Source organism: Ramularia collo-cygni, assembly GCF_900074925.1.
Source record: "Ramularia collo-cygni strain URUG2 genome assembly, contig: RCC_scaffold10, whole genome shotgun sequence".
Classification (NCBI taxonomy): Eukaryota; Fungi; Ascomycota; class Dothideomycetes; order Mycosphaerellales; family Mycosphaerellaceae; genus Ramularia; species Ramularia collo-cygni.
In genome coordinates this window covers 864,577-881,154 of record NW_019716264.1, presented here as the reverse complement: position 1 = coordinate 881,154, position 16,578 = coordinate 864,577, and the positions used below count along the sequence as shown (strand labels likewise).

General features: G+C 52.7%; 8 protein-coding genes; 3 read left to right on the top strand and 5 right to left on the bottom strand.

Annotated features, from left to right (window-relative positions):
• Positions 1-231: 231 nt before the first annotated feature.
• On the top strand, positions 232-1,098 carry RCC_06901 (GTP-binding nuclear protein Ran; the record flags this gene model as incomplete). XM_023772161.1 has 4 exons in its annotated part: positions 232-300; positions 405-497; positions 556-915; positions 967-1,098. 4 exons carry the CDS (start codon positions 232-234, stop codon positions 1,096-1,098), a joined length of 654 nt encoding a protein of 217 aa, XP_023627929.1.
• Positions 1,099-1,450: 352 nt separating this feature from the next.
• On the bottom strand, positions 1,451-2,574 carry RCC_06900 (uncharacterized protein; the record flags this gene model as incomplete). XM_023772160.1 has 2 exons in its annotated part: positions 1,451-2,455; positions 2,512-2,574. 2 exons carry the CDS (start codon positions 2,572-2,574, stop codon positions 1,451-1,453), a joined length of 1,068 nt encoding a protein of 355 aa, XP_023627928.1.
• Positions 2,575-3,213: 639 nt separating this feature from the next.
• RCC_06899 (uncharacterized protein) lies at positions 3,214-4,185 on the bottom strand (the record flags this gene model as incomplete). Its single annotated transcript, XM_023772159.1, has 1 exon — positions 3,214-4,185. The coding sequence occupies one exon, from the start codon at positions 4,183-4,185 to the stop codon at positions 3,214-3,216; it is 972 nt and encodes a 323-aa protein (XP_023627927.1).
• A 283-nt stretch (positions 4,186-4,468) lies between these two features.
• Positions 4,469-6,189, top strand: RCC_06898 (related to APM1-AP-1 complex subunit, mu1 subunit, 54 KD; the record flags this gene model as incomplete). XM_023772158.1 has 2 exons in its annotated part: positions 4,469-4,509; positions 4,572-6,189. 2 exons carry the CDS (start codon positions 4,469-4,471, stop codon positions 6,187-6,189), a joined length of 1,659 nt encoding a protein of 552 aa, XP_023627926.1.
• Positions 6,190-6,405: 216 nt separating this feature from the next.
• RCC_06897 (related to cytochrome-c oxidase chain VIIa) lies at positions 6,406-6,706 on the bottom strand (the record flags this gene model as incomplete). XM_023772157.1 has 3 exons in its annotated part: positions 6,406-6,482; positions 6,553-6,631; positions 6,686-6,706. The coding sequence occupies 3 exons, from the start codon at positions 6,704-6,706 to the stop codon at positions 6,406-6,408; spliced, it is 177 nt and encodes a 58-aa protein (XP_023627925.1).
• Positions 6,707-9,377: 2,671 nt separating this feature from the next.
• On the bottom strand, positions 9,378-12,281 carry RCC_06896 (uncharacterized protein; the record flags this gene model as incomplete). XM_023772156.1 has 2 exons in its annotated part: positions 9,378-11,949; positions 12,007-12,281. 2 exons carry the CDS (start codon positions 12,279-12,281, stop codon positions 9,378-9,380), a joined length of 2,847 nt encoding a protein of 948 aa, XP_023627924.1.
• Positions 12,282-13,194: 913 nt separating this feature from the next.
• On the bottom strand, positions 13,195-14,018 carry RCC_06895 (related to 3`->5` exoribonuclease required for 3` end formation of 5.8S rRNA; the record flags this gene model as incomplete). XM_023772155.1 has 2 exons in its annotated part: positions 13,195-13,666; positions 13,735-14,018. The coding sequence occupies 2 exons, from the start codon at positions 14,016-14,018 to the stop codon at positions 13,195-13,197; spliced, it is 756 nt and encodes a 251-aa protein (XP_023627923.1).
• Positions 14,019-14,598: 580 nt separating this feature from the next.
• RCC_06894 (related to flavohemoprotein) lies at positions 14,599-15,904 on the top strand (the record flags this gene model as incomplete). XM_023772154.1 has 2 exons in its annotated part: positions 14,599-15,813; positions 15,869-15,904. The coding sequence occupies 2 exons, from the start codon at positions 14,599-14,601 to the stop codon at positions 15,902-15,904; spliced, it is 1,251 nt and encodes a 416-aa protein (XP_023627922.1).
• Positions 15,905-16,578: the final 674 nt, after the last annotated feature.

The following is a 16,578-nucleotide window of genomic DNA, read 5'->3' as shown; positions in this document are numbered from 1 at the left end:
TTCGGAAGCATCTGGTGCCCAAGGAAGGTTTGCCGATCACTGTTGGGAGCCTGCTGTGAGGGGCTGGTTGGAAATTTGAACCTCTCAAAACAACATCCACCACTACCACAACAACCACAACCTCGATCGTCGAAACACCACCACCTTCGACCGAGCAACACTTCACCCACCAACTCGATCGCTCGCGCTCGTCTTCTCCGCATCAACCTACCCACCACCCCTCGAGCAAATATGGCGGAAGTCCAGTCTCAGACCCCAACCTTCAAGCTCGTCCTTGTCGGCGACGGCGGTACCGGAAAGGTAGGACATTTTACATATGACACAATGTCATGAACTTGCCTGCAATCTGGCAGGCGGGCTCGCGGCAAAAGTGAAGAGTTTCAGCTGACATCATTCTCGGATAGACCACCTTCGTCAAGCGCCATTTGACCGGAGAGTTCGAGAAGAAGTACATTGCCACGCTCGGAGTCGAGGTCCACCCTCTCGGATTCACCACGGTAAGCATGCGCCCACGTGGGATCTGAAGGGAGGAGWCAGTATCTGACAACAGGATAGAACCTCGGACAGATTCAGTTCGATGTTTGGGACACCGCCGGCCAGGAGAAGTTTGGTGGTCTGCGCGATGGATACTACATCAACGGCCAGTGCGGTATCATCATGTTCGACGTCACCTCGCGCATTACCTACAAGAACGTGCCCAACTGGCACCGCGATCTTGTCCGTGTCTGTGAGAACATCCCAATCGTTCTTACCGGCAACAAGGTCGATGTGAAGGAGCGCAAGGTCAAGGCCAAGACCATCACCTTCCACCGCAAGAAGAACCTCCAGTACTACGACATCTCCGCCAAGTCCAACTACAACTTCGAGAAGCCATTCCTGTGGCTCGCACGCAAGCTTGTCGGCAACCCAGCTCTGGTAGGTCTTCTGAACGCTTCTTCTGATTTACCTCCGCTAACAGCCATTTAGGAGTTCGTCGCTGCTCCAGCTCTCGCGCCACCAGAGGTTCAGGTTGACCAGGCCGTTATGGCGCAGTATCAGAAGGAAATGGAGGATGCGTCCAACATGCCTCTTCCCGACGAGGACGACGCCGATTTGTAGACGGATCATATTTACAGCTCACGAAATCACGGACCACAGGCTGCGATGGAGGCACACATGGCGGGATAGTGCGCTGCGAGCGCACTTGCACCTGGAACGAAGCGGCTTTTAGAGCCCWCAGGCAAGGGGAATGGCTAGCGGATGATGTGCTTCTTGTTTTCAACCTCACTCAGCAAATTCACGACAAGAACATACCACGGCATGTTCTGTTTGCAGCTCTTCACCGAGCGCGCGAACACATTGCAAGGCGTTTCGAAAGCCCAAAGCGGAGCTGCAAGCATTTTTAGATAGATGACTTATACCACAACCGAAAAGCGATGCTCATGACAAACTTCCAGGTTGCCCAAGCGCATTACAGCTGTTCAGCAAAGTCTACACCAGACTCCGTAATGTAAAAATCAAACCCAGCCCCTCTCGCGCGCAACTTTTGCATCACGCTCTCCTCAATCCCAGATTCATTCACAAAGCATTCCACTTTTCCCCTCTCGACAACCTTCTGCCTTGATTCAGATTCCCGGAGAGCATCTTCCACGCTGATCTCGATAGGTAACTTCCYCACTGGTGCCCGATGCACGACCAAACGAAGAGTCGGTAGAGTTGGCCATGGTGCTGGGAGAGATGTTCGAAAAGATTGGGCGTCCGGGCCGAGATTTGAGCTTGGATCCTTGACGTGGCCGTGGTGCCAGGAGGTGAAAATCAGCGATGTGTGGAAGATTCGCATGGCGTTTTTGAGTGAGGCCGCAAGTTGGACGTAACCATTTGGTTGGGAGGTGTGTTTGGATCCGATTGAGGTTGAAGTGATGAGTGCAGCATCGTCGGTGTCTGTACGGTGTTGCCAGTAGAACGCCGACGCGGAGTCCAGAGCTATGAAGGATATGGTGCGGTCGAAGGAGTGGTGTTTTGTGGCGTTGAAAAGGTAGGCCGAGAGGGAGGTGATGGTTGCTATTGTGGATGCTAGAGATTGAGGAGAGAAGATGTGGACGTGCTTGAGGGCGACGAGCACGATCTCGTCCAAGTCTGAAGGAGGCACGGCATCCTTTAGGTTGATGGCGGCCTGTCGCTTGATCTGGTGGGCGAGACGAGGAACGTAGAACCTACTGTCTGTGTCGATGATGACCACAGCTGCTTGCTTACCTCCAACACTCGTTGGGAGAACTGCGAGCGCTGTGAGATGGTAGAGTAAGTGCGTTTTACCGCCTCCTGGATATAGTGATTGCAGCTCGATGATGGGAGGCGTTGGCGGGAGGCTGCTTGTTGATGAGCGGATCTCTCCAATGCATTGAAGCATGGTATCCAGCTGAGACAGACCGAAGCGACCGTCTCGAGACTCATCACTCCGTAAAACCGTATGCAGTAACTGTGGAATCGTCAGTCACATTCAATATTCTGTTCAGGTTCGAAAAGTGTGCATACCTCGTCCAAGCCAACCTCTTCCACCTCCGCCAACAACTTCTTCCCCAGCTCCTCTGCACTCATATTGACTTGCAATCATCCTCTGGATACAGCATCATCAAATCAACGAGGAATGGTGTCGTCTTGAAAACGGAGCGAGCTTCTAGTATTCAATAAGATGGCGCCACTGGTCGAGGCCTTTCCTGCGTCCGAGCTGGCCCAGCGTGTCAATCACTTACCCTCCGGCAAGACTCGCAAACCGCCAATCGAGGACCTCAAGAAGTGTGATCTCAAGGAGCTGTTCCAGTATAGGTGCGATTTAAACGGGCCGAGAGAACATCCTGCAAGTAGAGTGGTTTGCTTGCCGGTATTGAGGTTGTTTCGAAAGTGAGTGGCTTTGACTTGGTCCAAAATCTCTCGGATTTACGAGCAAACATCATGTATCAACGAATGCTGATTCCGGCTTCCAGATGTGCGAATGGCTTGACTGTGGAGACTACTGCATGGGAAGGGCGATATGACGAGTAACGATTCGAGGACTGTCAATTGTGTCACTGAGGGAATCGTGCTGAGGAAAAGCCTCATATGCCYCATGAATAATGCCACTCGACCAGAGATGGAGGTCGCTATGTATCAGCGACACAATACTCGCCCAAGCAACACGCTTAACTCCACCAGCGCCACGCTATATACCCAAAAAGCAACCTGTTGAGCACCGTGGTCTCACACTCTCGCGGTCTTCCGTGCGCCGTTCCTCCTCCAATGCCCAATCTCGTGATTCACAGACACTCCTTCAGGCATTCCAAGGTCTCTTCTATCGTCTCTGACAATCTCCATTCCCACCTCTCCAGTCTCATCCGAACCGTCCACATCCTTCAGTACATCAGCAAACGTATCCTGACTAGCCCGAGCTCTCACTCTGGTCGGAGCACTCGTTCTGGCCCTGCCTAAACCGCTCAGTGTACTACTGCGTCTTGTTTCCGAGTGGGCGGCGCTTGTCTTTGCTGCTGCGGCTAGCTTTCGAAGTGCCTGCTCCGCGAGCATGCCTTCCTCTGTAGCTTTCTCGCGCATCTTCCTTGCATCCTTCTCCCGCTCGGGGAACACAGCAGTCTGCTTCCACGCGTGTTGCGGCGGCAGGGCGGGAAAGTGTGAGGGTATCCATGGAGGTGGTGTGGTTGTCATGAGAGGTTGTAAGAGGTCTCCAAAGTCTGGCGCTGGTGGAGGTTCTGGCGCCGGCTCGGACAGAACAGGACATGAAATTTCTTGTGGTAGTGCTAGATGCAGCTGAGGTTCGAGCAGAGATGCGGTATGGGCATTCGACATGGACCTCATGGCTGCGGTGAAGTCCAATGCTGTCGGTGTTGTGCGTCTGCAGTCATTCATCGAGGAGTGTGCATGGTTGAGAAACTTGAGCATGTACTCTTCCACATGCGAGCGGAACATCTCTATGGCCGATGCATTCGCTGCTTCGAAGCCGGCCAACCTCAGCGCTGCGACGATGCTCTTGAGCAGCTGGCCTTGCGCGAAGACGGGGTCCTGCGGCGCAGGTTCGATGTGTTTCGGGCGATTTTGCACATGTCGAAGCGTGTGTACTACGCGCTGCTTCTTCGTCGGCCGTTGCGCGTTCGATTCTGAGGATAGAGACGACTCTGAATGAGGCCGCTTCAGCCCGCCAGGTTTGGAGTCGGGCGACATGATCCGGTCGCGGTCGCGGTGGATTTCGATACTAGCATCGGTTCGAGAGGACGGTAGCTAGGCGGTCATCGGAAGAGAGTGTCGCGGTGCTGCAGGGAGGGAGTGAGGTTGTCGCAAGTTGCTCGAAGCGGAAGGGTGATGATGGAGGTGGAAGCTCCCCGCCCCTCAATAATTCGAGACGATTCACTCACCGTTCACTTACACCTCAAGCATTTCGAAAAAGACAAAGGCGGTGCATGCGGGGATACGGAGCATGAGATAAGAAAAAGACAAGATCCTCACGATGAGCGCCATTGAAGCGCTGTACATCTACGACGAGCACAAGTGAGTAAGTATGGCAGTGAGCGGAATTGTCACATGCAAGTACTGACCACATGAACGTACAGCACCCTCCTCTTTGACCACGTCTATACCAACCGACCTCCGGCCTCGTCGACTGTCCTCCCACTCTACCTGCAGCATGCTGCTCCGCGGCCCAGCGTCATCTATCTCACGTCGACCAACCCACCTAGCATATTGTTCTCTATGATACAGGACAATCTGCTGTTTCTATCACCCGCCTCCCACGATATTGAGCCACTACTGGTTCTTGAGTTCCTACATCGAGTCGCTGATGCGCTCGAAGAGTTCCTTGGCAGTCCTCTGATTGCAACCAAACTTACCGCCAACTATGATATCGTGGGGCAGATCGTGGCCGAAATGGCTGATGCCGGCGTCGTCTGTCAGGGAGAAGCAAACGCGTTAAGAGATGTGGTCGAGACTGGTCCGGGTGTACTGAAGAATCTACTGGGAGGCGTTGGTCTTCCAGGTGGAAGTCCATCTTTACAAGCGGGAGGATCTTCGCATCTGCAGCGGCCCTTGGCGCAGGCGCAGACCAGCCAAGGCTCAGCTATACCATGGAGAAGAAGTAACGTGCGGCATACGAGTAACGAGCTATATGTGGACATTGTGGAAACGCTCTCAGTCACTCTCGCTCCCTCTGGTCGGCCACTTGCTGCTTTCGCAAACGGAAGCATTGCGTTCAACTCCAAAGTCAGCGGCGTTCCAGACCTACTGCTCAGTCTTTCAACTGGCGGCAAGGGTGYAGGCATGGGGAATCGAGGCGATCAACTCCGCAGAGTCATGGAAGGTGTGGTCTTTCACCCTTGCGTTCGACTTAACAAGTGGAAGGCCGATGGTGTCATATCATTTGTCCCGCCCGATGGCAGATTCGCACTGTGCGGCTATGAGGCTGACCTTCTCGGACCGGAATTGAACTTCAACGCGAATGCATCCGCAAGCAGCCTAAACCTGCCTGTAAAGATCGAAATTACCACCGGTATAGGATCTTCGGGGACTGAGTTTGAAGTACGAGCAACACAAGGCGCCAACAGCATGAAATMTGCCGCAGCTGCTTCCTTGCAGTCGGCCTTGGGAGGTGGCGGGTCTAGAGCAAGTGCTTTCAAGGCCACACCAAGTGGTGATTCCAAATCTCCTGCCCTGGAGGATCTCACCATCCACATACCTGTGCCGCCCTCCGTTAGGAGTGTGAGTGACATGCGGCCAACTCGTGGAGACTCGAATTGGAATCCCGCGGATGGCAAGGTTGAGTGGCGGATTCCACCCAAAGACTTTGGTCCTAATGGTGCTGTATTGAGGTGCACTGTTCAAGGGCCTTTATCTGATGAAGATGCTGACGTATCTACCGGGGTGATGAACGGTATRACAGCCACGACTTATGATTATGATGAAGATTCCGGCGCTGCATACCAGTCTTTAGAGGACAAGTCATCTCGCGCGGAGTCCTCGCCTCAAGGGAGGAGGAATTCGAAGAGGAACCAGGAGCTAATGCCGACCTCTGTGACGCTCAGCTTTGGCGTCAAAGGCTGGCTGGCGAGCGGACTTCGAGTGGAGAGTCTTTTGATTGATACGAAGAAGAGTCGTGGTTTGGGACCTGAAGTCAAGCCGTACAAAGGCGTCAAGTATTTGACTGTTAGTAGGCAAGGCGTGGAGCTGCGCTGTTAGCCGCAAAGCACCCAGTACATGAAAATGCAAGCTTCATTGAGAGAAACAGAGCACCTAGGTTGTAGACTTTGCAATCGCTGGTTTGCTTGTGGTATATGTGTACAGCCAACGTCCACCAACCTTGGCCATTGCTTTCGTGGCTTTGTCTCTTTTGCAATACCACCTCCCCGTCCACTCTATTCCATCATCCTGATACCATCACACGACGCATATCCATTACGCAGCCTCCGCTCTCTGATCCTCCAACTTCGCGTAAAACAGATCGCGCTTGCGCACGGCTGGCATGTGGAAGCCTTCAGGGTCGACGTTAGCACTGCACTGTCGGGTGTTCGTATATCGCTCCGGCTCCTGGGATTCACTCACCATACCACCAGCCATAACCGAAGGCTGTTCCAAGACCGAAGGCGACTGAGAGATCGAGCACGAGGCCTCGTCGAAGCATCTGTGCGCTGTCAGTCGAGCCAATCGCACCGGCTGAGAGAGGAGCAATACGTACGCCGGTAATTGGCTTCACCATGTTTGCTTATGGGGTGTGTGAGTTCAAGGGGAGAGGTTGATGTGTCTTACTGGTATGAGTGCTCAAGTGCCGTCGTAGACTGTGCATCGTCGGTCGACGGTCGGATGTTCGGCGGCCCAACCCGCACATCCGCTTTCGCTCACTTCACTTCACTTTCTCCTCCACATCGCGATGCTTAGGATTTACCACTTGTCGCATATCTTCTCTCTCTGATGGAGACACTATTTCCGCTGGGACTCGGTGAGCGCCGGCACAATCGTCGTGATTAATTGTCGTTGCAAGTGGAACAGAAGGACACCATGTACCTCAAAACTACGCGAGGAGCGTCTCTTGATTTGCTCAATAGGTACGACTACTTCTCTCAATCTTGTGCCCCTCTAAATGTTTGTTTCAATTCCGCAATGCCTTGACTCTCACATTCGTATTGTCACTCGTCAAGTTGCACACCAAAAAAACAATCCCCAAGCATATCTGGGAGAGCCACGCTCGGGAAGAGGTTGCCGCCCTCACCTGAAGGCAATCCGGCTCGGGGAGTGTGCATGATAGTGTTTTATTGAGAGGCCTCTCTGACTTATTGGGAACGCAAGCGCGTTGCAACCATCTGCGTCGGCAGTGCCGGAATGGGTATTGAATCTCGCCATGCTTCATAACCCAAGCTTGAATTTGATCTCAGCTCCCGCGACTCATCCCGGGCCTGTGGTTCGTAAACACCCCGAGCATTGAAGTCGTGGAGTTCCTCGGCCTGATGCGCTTGAGGCTCTACTGCCGCGTCATCCTGGTGTGCTGCGCGCAACGAATGCGGACATTGGGCTCTGTAGGGGGGTACGTAGGTGCGAACTTCATTGGCTCCCAGGCTTGTTCAATGTGAGTTTTTGTGATTGTACAAAAGCTTAAATTTCCCACTCGCACTCGCACCACTATTTAAGCCGTGTTTTCTTCGCTCTTCCTTCTTCGCCATCTTCACCAACATCACCACTTCGATCGACAACCCCGACCTACCGACCCACCATCCGCCGCCTCTCGTTCACCACCGCATCAACACTCGCCCACACACGACATCCACGATCACCAGCGCTTGTCGCCGCGCTTCTCTGCATCGACAGCTCACGAGTCCGCCTCGAAGAGACCGCAGCTCGACCAGGCTTCCAGTTCGACAGCCACTCCGACCGCACCGACCTCATTCTGCATCGACAGCTCACGAGTCCACCTCGAAGAGACCGCAGCTCGACCAGGCTTCCAGTTCGACAGCCACTCCGACCGCACCGACCTCTTTCTGCATCGACAGCTCACGAGTCCGCCTCGAAGAGACCGCAGCTCGACCAGGCTTCTAGTCCGACAGCCGCATCAACTCCAGCTCCGAAGCTCCCGCACATCCCGAACTCGATGCGTCACTCTCACCGCCGAAACCGCAGCAGCATTCCCGCCTTTTCACCACGCCGCACTCCCGAACCCCACACTTTCTCGACCTTCCTCACCACGCTCCAACAATCCGACCCCGCCACATCTCCGACAATCTCACGCTCGACCGACACCGAATGCAACGAACGACCCTCAACAGTAAACACAACAACGACAACAACTTGGAGGGTCAGTGGCAAAATTTAACTCATCGACAACGCACTGGCGGGCAAGTGGTGGGCCTCCATTAAAAAAGCAAAAAAAAAAACACATTTGAGGTCGTCGACTGGCAAAAACAGATCGAAGCAGCGACGGGGTGGCGGTGGGCCCTCAATAAAAACAAAAAACAAAGCAAGAAAAGCAACGCGTCGGCAAAAACATGATCAGCGACGTCGACGCATCAGAAAAACAAGACAGGAGAGTCGCCGGCAAAAACATCAACAGCGGCGATGGGAAAGGGTGGGTCTCCAGAAAAAGCAAAAACAAAAACAAAAACAAAAGCGTCGGCAAAAACATTCATCAGCGACATTGAAACATCAGAAAAAAAGACAGGAGAGTCGCCGGCAAAAACATCAACAGCGGCGATGGGAAAGGGTGGGTCTCCAAAACAGAAAAAGCAAAAACAAAACATCAAAAAAAAAGACAGGAGAGTCGCCGGCAAAAACATCAACAGCGGCGATGGGAAAGGGTGGGTCTCCAAACAGAAAAAGCAAAAAACAAACATCAAAAGAATAAGATGCCAAGGCACAAAGTTTGAGGCGTCGACTGGCAAAAACAATCAATGCAGCGGCGGGTGGTGGTGGGCCCTCAATCATTCTCCAAATCAGAAAAAAAAAAGCGTCGGCAAAAACATGATCTCAGCGACCAGGAGGCGAGCAAATATGATGAAGCGTCCGCACAAGACTCGTCAGGCTGGACTGCTTTGCGGTCGGTCGGTCGGCGTCAAGGAACACTTTCTGATAGCTCAGGCGAGAAGTTGTGAACGGCAGAGTTGGGTTGGGAGCTGGCTATGAGCAAATATGATGAATCGTCCGCACAAGACTCGTCAGGCTAGACTGCTCTGCAGTTGGTCGGTCGGCGTCAAGGAACAACTTCTGATAGCTCAGGCGAGAAGAAATGAACAGCAGAGTTGGGTTGGTCGCTGGCTATGTATATGTCTCTATAATCAACTTACTTCGCTTCACATCTGTATCAAAATGCCTTGATGTCTGTCGTCCTACTATTCCATCCGTATGATTGATCCCGCGGGACTATCCTCTTGCGCAGGCGGATCTCAAAACCAGTCTCCGTCCATGCCCATTCCCGGTCTCGAGCTCGAGTCTGCTGAAGTGCCCCACTGCGGACCTGCCCAGTACTGACCTGTCGTCGTCGCAACGCTCGCAGGATTCCGTGCAGCACCATCCGCGTCTTCCCCAAATTGGCGAACGAGCTGGTCCCAGTTCTCCCAGTCGACGTCGCCTGAAGTGTCCATGTTGGAAAAGTCATTATCATTAATATCAAAGGGACTGGTTTGAAGCATCTGATCGGCTGCCGAGGTGTTTGTAAGGTCCATCTGAATGTCGGAGAAATCAACGTCACCTGCTCCGCTTATGTAGCTCGGGTTGAATGGCGCGCTCTGTTGTGGTACGTGAGGAGAAATTAGGGTCGTTCCGGTTGGTGTCATTGAAAACTCCATGCTGGTGGACACAAAGTCCTGTGGAAGGGATGACTGCAGATTGTCTGCGCTAAAGTCATTCGCAGCGGTAAGATCGTCTATCCCAGCTTGAGAAGGCCGGGGCGATCGCAAAAGCTTGTGTGCGTCGCCGGGCGTCTGACCAAATGTCGGGCCATTCGAGAAGCGATCCGTTTGCGCGGAGCTGAGAGGTGCGCGTGTCATCGCAGGTCTGCTTGAGTGGTCGAACATGGGATTTTCATTTGGGTGGTACGTGGACCTGGATGAGCTGAAAGGCGTGCTGTCGTCCATCTGTGCCTCTGGCCGGAGAGCACGATTCCGTGCGGCCTTTGCCTTGCGGTACAATTTCTTCAACGGTCGCCATAGGTGACCTGTATTGGAGTCTTCTGGGGCATTACCCGTCAATCGGCCATTGCAGGTTTGTTCAACGGCTACCCAGGCACGATTTGCCAAGTCACCTGTTGTCCGGTGGCATAGCTCGGAGAGCGTAAAGGCAAGTGCGTGCCATTGAATGTATGTCTTGAACAACCAGCCCCAGTGCTTCGTCCTTTCTTCTGTCTCCAGCAGGTTGCTGTACTCCATGTTTTCCAGACTTGTGATGAAGAGCTTGTGCTTGACTTCTTCTGACAGTGTAGCACCGCCGTCTTGCCTCTGGAATGGATGATAGACTATGAGCCACATTTTGCTCATCATAAGCCGGGCTACAGTCGCCGTGACCCAGAACAACGGAACACTCATATCGCAATGCTTCAAGAAGTTGTCTTCGAGACGCTGATGGCATCCTGTGATCCACCTCTCCTTGTCCTGCAGTGTGATGGATTGAAGATATTGGCTGCATTGCTTTGGCGGCCCTGGAGGAATGTAATTCAACCTTCGGAAAGTGTTGGCTACATCATATCTGAGCAGACAAAAGGACATGTCTGTACCACCGATTCGCTCCGGCGGAAAGCTTTTCATTCCTGGAGTCCAATCGGCGTCATTGGCGTTCAGGGGCAACTTCGTGTCGAAAGACTGTTCGATGATGGTAGGGTCACAGCCGTGATCTTCGCTCGCTCGAGTATCCAAAGTACATACCTGCCACCACAGTCTGCGGCGCATCTCAATCTCAAACGGAGCTAGGTCAAAGTGTGAACCATCTCGATGGATGCCAATCGTCTGCGCTATTCTGACAACCAGTCCAGTTAATGTCCATATGACGCGAGCATCGTTATTCCGTCGGAGACAGGTCAGGAATATGACAAAGGCTTGGAGCACGACGAGCTCTTCCGTGGTTAGGAAGTTTGCACGAGCGAGGGCCTGTTCCACTGCAAAGCGGTATCGGGCAAGGAGGACGCTCTTCTCTTCTCCGAGCTTGACCATACATTCACGACTATTCAGCGAAGTCGCAGCTCCGTAGTAAATGGCGAAAAGAAGACATTCAAAGCCTCTGGACAGATTCGGTAGATGTGATGCCGCACTGAGGACGGTACACTCGAGGGTTGGAAGATGCAGAACTTTGAGTAATGGATCAACTCTGTCTTTGTACACGTTCCAGTACTCCCCAATTTGGCTGGGTAGAGGATGCAGGCTCAGGATGTCAACGCTCTGAGAGCTGAAACCGAAGATGAACCCATGGTGTGCGCTCGGTTTTTGTGATTGAGACCCTGGAGATGCATCATCATCTTCATCACTCGATTGATTGAGGATTCCTTTGAKATCTTCCACCTCGTTGGATAAGTTTGCCCAGAAAGAATTGTTAATGTAGCGAGACTTGCCCTCGTTGACGACCAGCCTCCCGAAGCGATGCTCAAATCTCCCGTGCTGTTGTGATTCCACCCACTGGGTCTTGGCTGCAAAATCATCGTCTACTCCAGGGTTCGAATGTGCAGCTGCAGCTGCATTGATTTGACAATCGTCCAGGGAGGGGCTGCGTGTCTCCACAGGTAGATTCTGCCCATTTGGGATCTTTGATGTCCCTGTGTTGTCCCCTTCATTTCCTTTCTCACTCTCTTTCCGCGAAGCATCGTTGTCGACTTCCACGCCCAGCCCCTTCACAACACCCTCGAGCCTCCTCAGACGCGCTAGCAATTCTTTGTCTCTTCCCTCGCCTGCCTTCTTCGACTTTCTCGGCGCCCGGCCTGGCGCCGGGAATACACACTCAATATGAGCTCGACTGCAGTTGCTGCACGGATGTCTAGAAGTAGGGTATACTCAGTGCACGTTTCAGACGCACATCGCAGGATATTCATACAGTTTATCACACTTGACCTTCCTCTTACGGCAAGTGACACAAGATCGCGGGTTCAGTGTGCGTCCTTGAGCATCGACCAGAATCTTTGGAGGGACCTCTCCTTCGGCCACATCCTCATCAGACTTGAGCTCATTCCAAGACGGGGTATGCGTAGATGGCGGCAGTCTGGGCAGAAACTCCGCTGAATCCCTCGAAGCAATTACGGCGGTGGCATCGTCGGCCAGTGATGCGACGAGAGTCGCATCTGCCCCGCCGCCTGGGGTCGCTGTCGACATGAGGCTTGTAATTGACTCGTGTAGCTCGCTAGGCAGGCGCTATTCGGCGAGCAAGGGTTTGTTCGTGCACTGCTGTTAATTTGCGCCATATATATGCGCGGGCTCATTGTTGAGTAAGCACAGAGTGTATGCAGCACAGGTACAGTCATGAGCCCTTCGAGATCTCCGCACGTGGCTGGGATCTTTAGTTCATGCAGCCTGGACTTTCTTGGCTCGAAGCTTACCTTACGCTTCATACGGTAGGAGGTAGCAAATGTGCAGCCAGTAAGCATCAGAGACCCACGTACATAGCTCGGGGTATTGTGAGGGGTTTGTGTGTCTGCCCAGGTGTATTGTTTGTGGAATAGCTTCGTGAGAGAGACCTCACCATTCGCGATTGATATACCGGCAAACTGGGAGTCGCGTCAAACGAGTATAATTATCATTACTGGTGAGAATTGTTGAGAGTGTGTTGCTCTCTTGCCGGTCGTAACGTCTGGTCGTCAGAGGCTAGCTAAAGGTTTGCATATCTGGTGATGAACATGCCGTCMACATCACCAGATTTGGGTGTGAACCACGTTCCAAGTTTTCTCGACTTTGACCCGATTTCATTCCATCAAAACTGTGGTAGACATACCCTAGAGCTGATTGATTCCGATGTAAGGTATTGCGATTTGCGACCTCATGGTCTTAGCATCACAGGCTGTCAATGCAACCCCAGAGAACGCTTTCGCCTGTCATCGGTTCCACTGTGCTGTGGGCTCAGCAGACTCAGCAGTGCTGGTATTGTGTTCCGCGTACAACGTCTTTTGGCAGTCCTTGAAAGGTCGTGCATGGATGCTACGCCAGAACATATTCATAGTGCCTTGTTCGAGGATACCCGCTGCAATCGGGAAGGACGTTCGCTGTCCACATCATGGTTCGTCCCGCGCACTCACTTGGTTTTCAACAACTTTTTGCCGTGCTCTCTTACCACGCTATCCAGCATCGACCGGACCTGCTTACAACCGTCCAGGCCTACAGAGATCATTGACTCCAGTCTGTTCATTTGCACGCGGGTCTCCATGATCAGCACGTTGACCTTGTCCTCTCCACCACTCGTTCCAACAGTGAGGAACGGCAGCTCGAGCTCCTCCGTACCATTGAGGTCCAGCAACGGGTCGGCCTCCTCATCGTTCGATGCATATGATGCTGTAGATCCGGTGGTACATGAAGCAATGTAGTCTTTCATCGGCACTCCAGCGTCCACAAGGGCTAAAGTCGCAGCATTCAAACAAGCAGCCAGCAGAGCGCCGTCCTGTGACAACACATGAAGCACAACAGTGATTGTTGATTGCGGATAGAATGACGTGAAGACGGTGTCCGCAAAGGCAGACGAAATGCTGAATTGCATCTCCTGTGTTCGCCTGCATCGGCATTAGCACGATGTGCGCAGCAATGACCATGGCCGTGCATCTTTCTTGCTCCCACTCACTTGTCCATCCGCGATCTCTTCTTTCGATCCATGCCACTGAAGCCTGCGATGCCAATCTCAACCTCAATAGTCGCCTCTTTACTCTGTCCGCCCCCGCCGCCTTTGGTCTGTTGCCGCGGTCCGTGAACGGTGCACATCACTTTTGTGTTTCCCATTTCGAAGTAGCTGCTACCATCGGCGGCGGCCTGAGTTGACATTTGCCCATGGATGCGTCGCAGCTCGTTCCAGCGCCGGCCATCTACGCGCAAATGCGCCAATGCGTAGGACGAGCTGTCGAGAGGCATGTTGCGACGGTGATGTTGCTGGAAAGTGGAAGTGTCCGACGCCTTCAAAAAGTTGACTTCAATTCGCGAACGGAAGATGGAAGCTTTCGCGTTCGGGTCGGAACTTCCCGACTTCTTCTTCCACAACTCCATGTACACACCTACATTACACACACAAACATGTACATACATATATATATATATATGATCTGCTGAATGCCTTCCCTCCCAGCAGCCGGTACTGGATATGATCACCTGGACAGTAGGCGTGAACACTCACAAGTGGACATGAGAAAGATTCACATCTTTCACCCTAGAAAGCCTCCATCCCCACCACTCCCAACCAAAACTGGTCAACGTCGTTCCGCACATCGGATGACACCACTATGCTGCCGCGGAGATGCAGGTATCCAGCATAATCATCTGCTGCTTGGCTTACTGTATGCGTTAGGTTACAGATGATGACTACATTAGTTACACGACATGAAGTTTGGATGCACTATCTCCTCGGTGTTGATGGCCGGCTGTTAGGTATTCTGCTCGCATGCTGCTATAAATACGGCTTTCCGCCAGCCCCTCTTTGATTGAACATATCGGAACCATGGCCCTCTCAATAGATCAAGTACAGCTCATCAAAGCAACCGTCCCAGTCCTACAGAAGCACGGTCAAGACATCACCACTCGGTTCTACAAGACCGTTCTTGAGGAGCACCCAGCCCTGCACAACATCTTCAACCACACCAATCAAGAGAACAATCACCAGGCACAGGCTCTCGCTGGTGCACTGTACGCTTACGCCTTACATATCGATGACCTGGGTGTTCTCAGTCCGACTGTCGAGAAAATTTGCCAGAAACACATCTCGCTTTACATCCAGCCGGAGCACTATGTAATTGTAGGCGAAGGTCTCCTTCGAGCAATGGGAGATGTACTCGGAGCAGCTTTGACTCCCACGACTCTCGATGCCTGGAAGGTAGCGTACTGGCAGCTTGCGAACATAATGATAGAAAAGGAGGCGTTGGCTTATGCTGAACCCCTCAGATGGACTGCATGGAAAGACTTCATCATCATTCGAATCGTCCCCGAGAGCGATGAAATTTCCTCCTTTTATCTCCGTCCAGTAGATGACCAGAATCTCCCGGAATACCTGGCCGGGCAGTTCATATCTGTACAGCTGGATGTGCCTCATTTCCAGCACCAGCAATCACGGCAGTATTCCCTCTCGGATGCACATCGACAAAGCTGCTATCGAATCAGCGTCAAAAAGGATTCTGGTCTAGATGCCAACAACCCGGATACTCCAGCGCATCCCGGATGGATCTCCAACATTTTGCATTCCGAGAAGAAGGTCGGCGATGTTGTTCAAGTCTCTCATCCCGCGGGAGAATTCTTCTGGGATCCTGTAAAGGACTTGGACTGCCCTATCGTATTGCTTTCTGCGGGGATTGGCATCACGCCTATGATTTCGATTCTGAATACCTTGGTGCAGCGCGGATCGGAGCAGCCTATCTCTTTCATTCATGGAGCGCGGAGCACTTCGGTGCAGGCTTTTGGGCAGCACCTTCGAAAGCTAGCCGACCGTTGCCATAATGTTCACAATGTCATCTTCATCAAMAATCCCGTAGCTGGACAGCATGTTGAGGGAAAGCATCATGACCACTCTGGACGCTTGAATCTTGATAAGCTGGATGGCGAATCGGATTTGCATCTGCATGATTCCACGGCGAAGTACTTCATTTGCGGTCCGGACGCATTCATGGCCGAGGTCTGGCGAGGACTGCAGGCGAGGAGCATAGAGGCAAGCCGTGTCAAGATGGTAAGTGCCGTTATGGCTGTGATGATTCTAGACGTTGTTGCTGATTGCAGGTTAGGAGATCTTTGGGACAGGAGACGCGCTGAAAAAGTAAACGATGCTTCAGCCATTCTTGGGAACAACTTTCTGCTGAAGTGCATCTTAGTCTTCCGATTTACTAGCGGGATGGGCATTGGAATGCGATAGATGAAGTTGATGTTTTCGTATCGGTTTTATGTAGCAGGTGTAGATGTACTCACCGGGGCGGCGTGCCACAGAGGCAGTATGTCTCGAAACAATTCGATCAAGATCGCTGGAGAAGCGTCTGTCTCTGGTGCGTTGTGGCCTCCTCATACGGTTCTCTTCAGTTCTCCTCGCTCACTCCGATCAACGCACYTTAAGTCTTTGTGCCAGCGACAGATACCCTCACGCAATCGTGGTCTCTGCTGCTTTCCACGACTATCGCAGCACAGAACATGTTGCAAGCGTCGGGTATAGAAGGTCTACAGTCAACACCTGATGGTTCGAGGGATATTTCCGTGGGGTTGTCCCGCTTATCGGGTTGGCGGTCGAGTCATGGTAGATGGTAAAGGGTGGGTGACACGGGAATCGCCATGTGTTGTGGAGTACACATGCGTAGGCACGCGCCTTGATGATTGTCCTGTCTCTGTCCAAGTCACTGGCCGTGGGRGCATGATCGAGCCTCCGGACAAAGAGATGGCCAGCGCGGTTTCCTTTGCAGCGGTGCACCTGCCACTGAAGTGTCTTCTGATGGACAGGTCGCCTTCC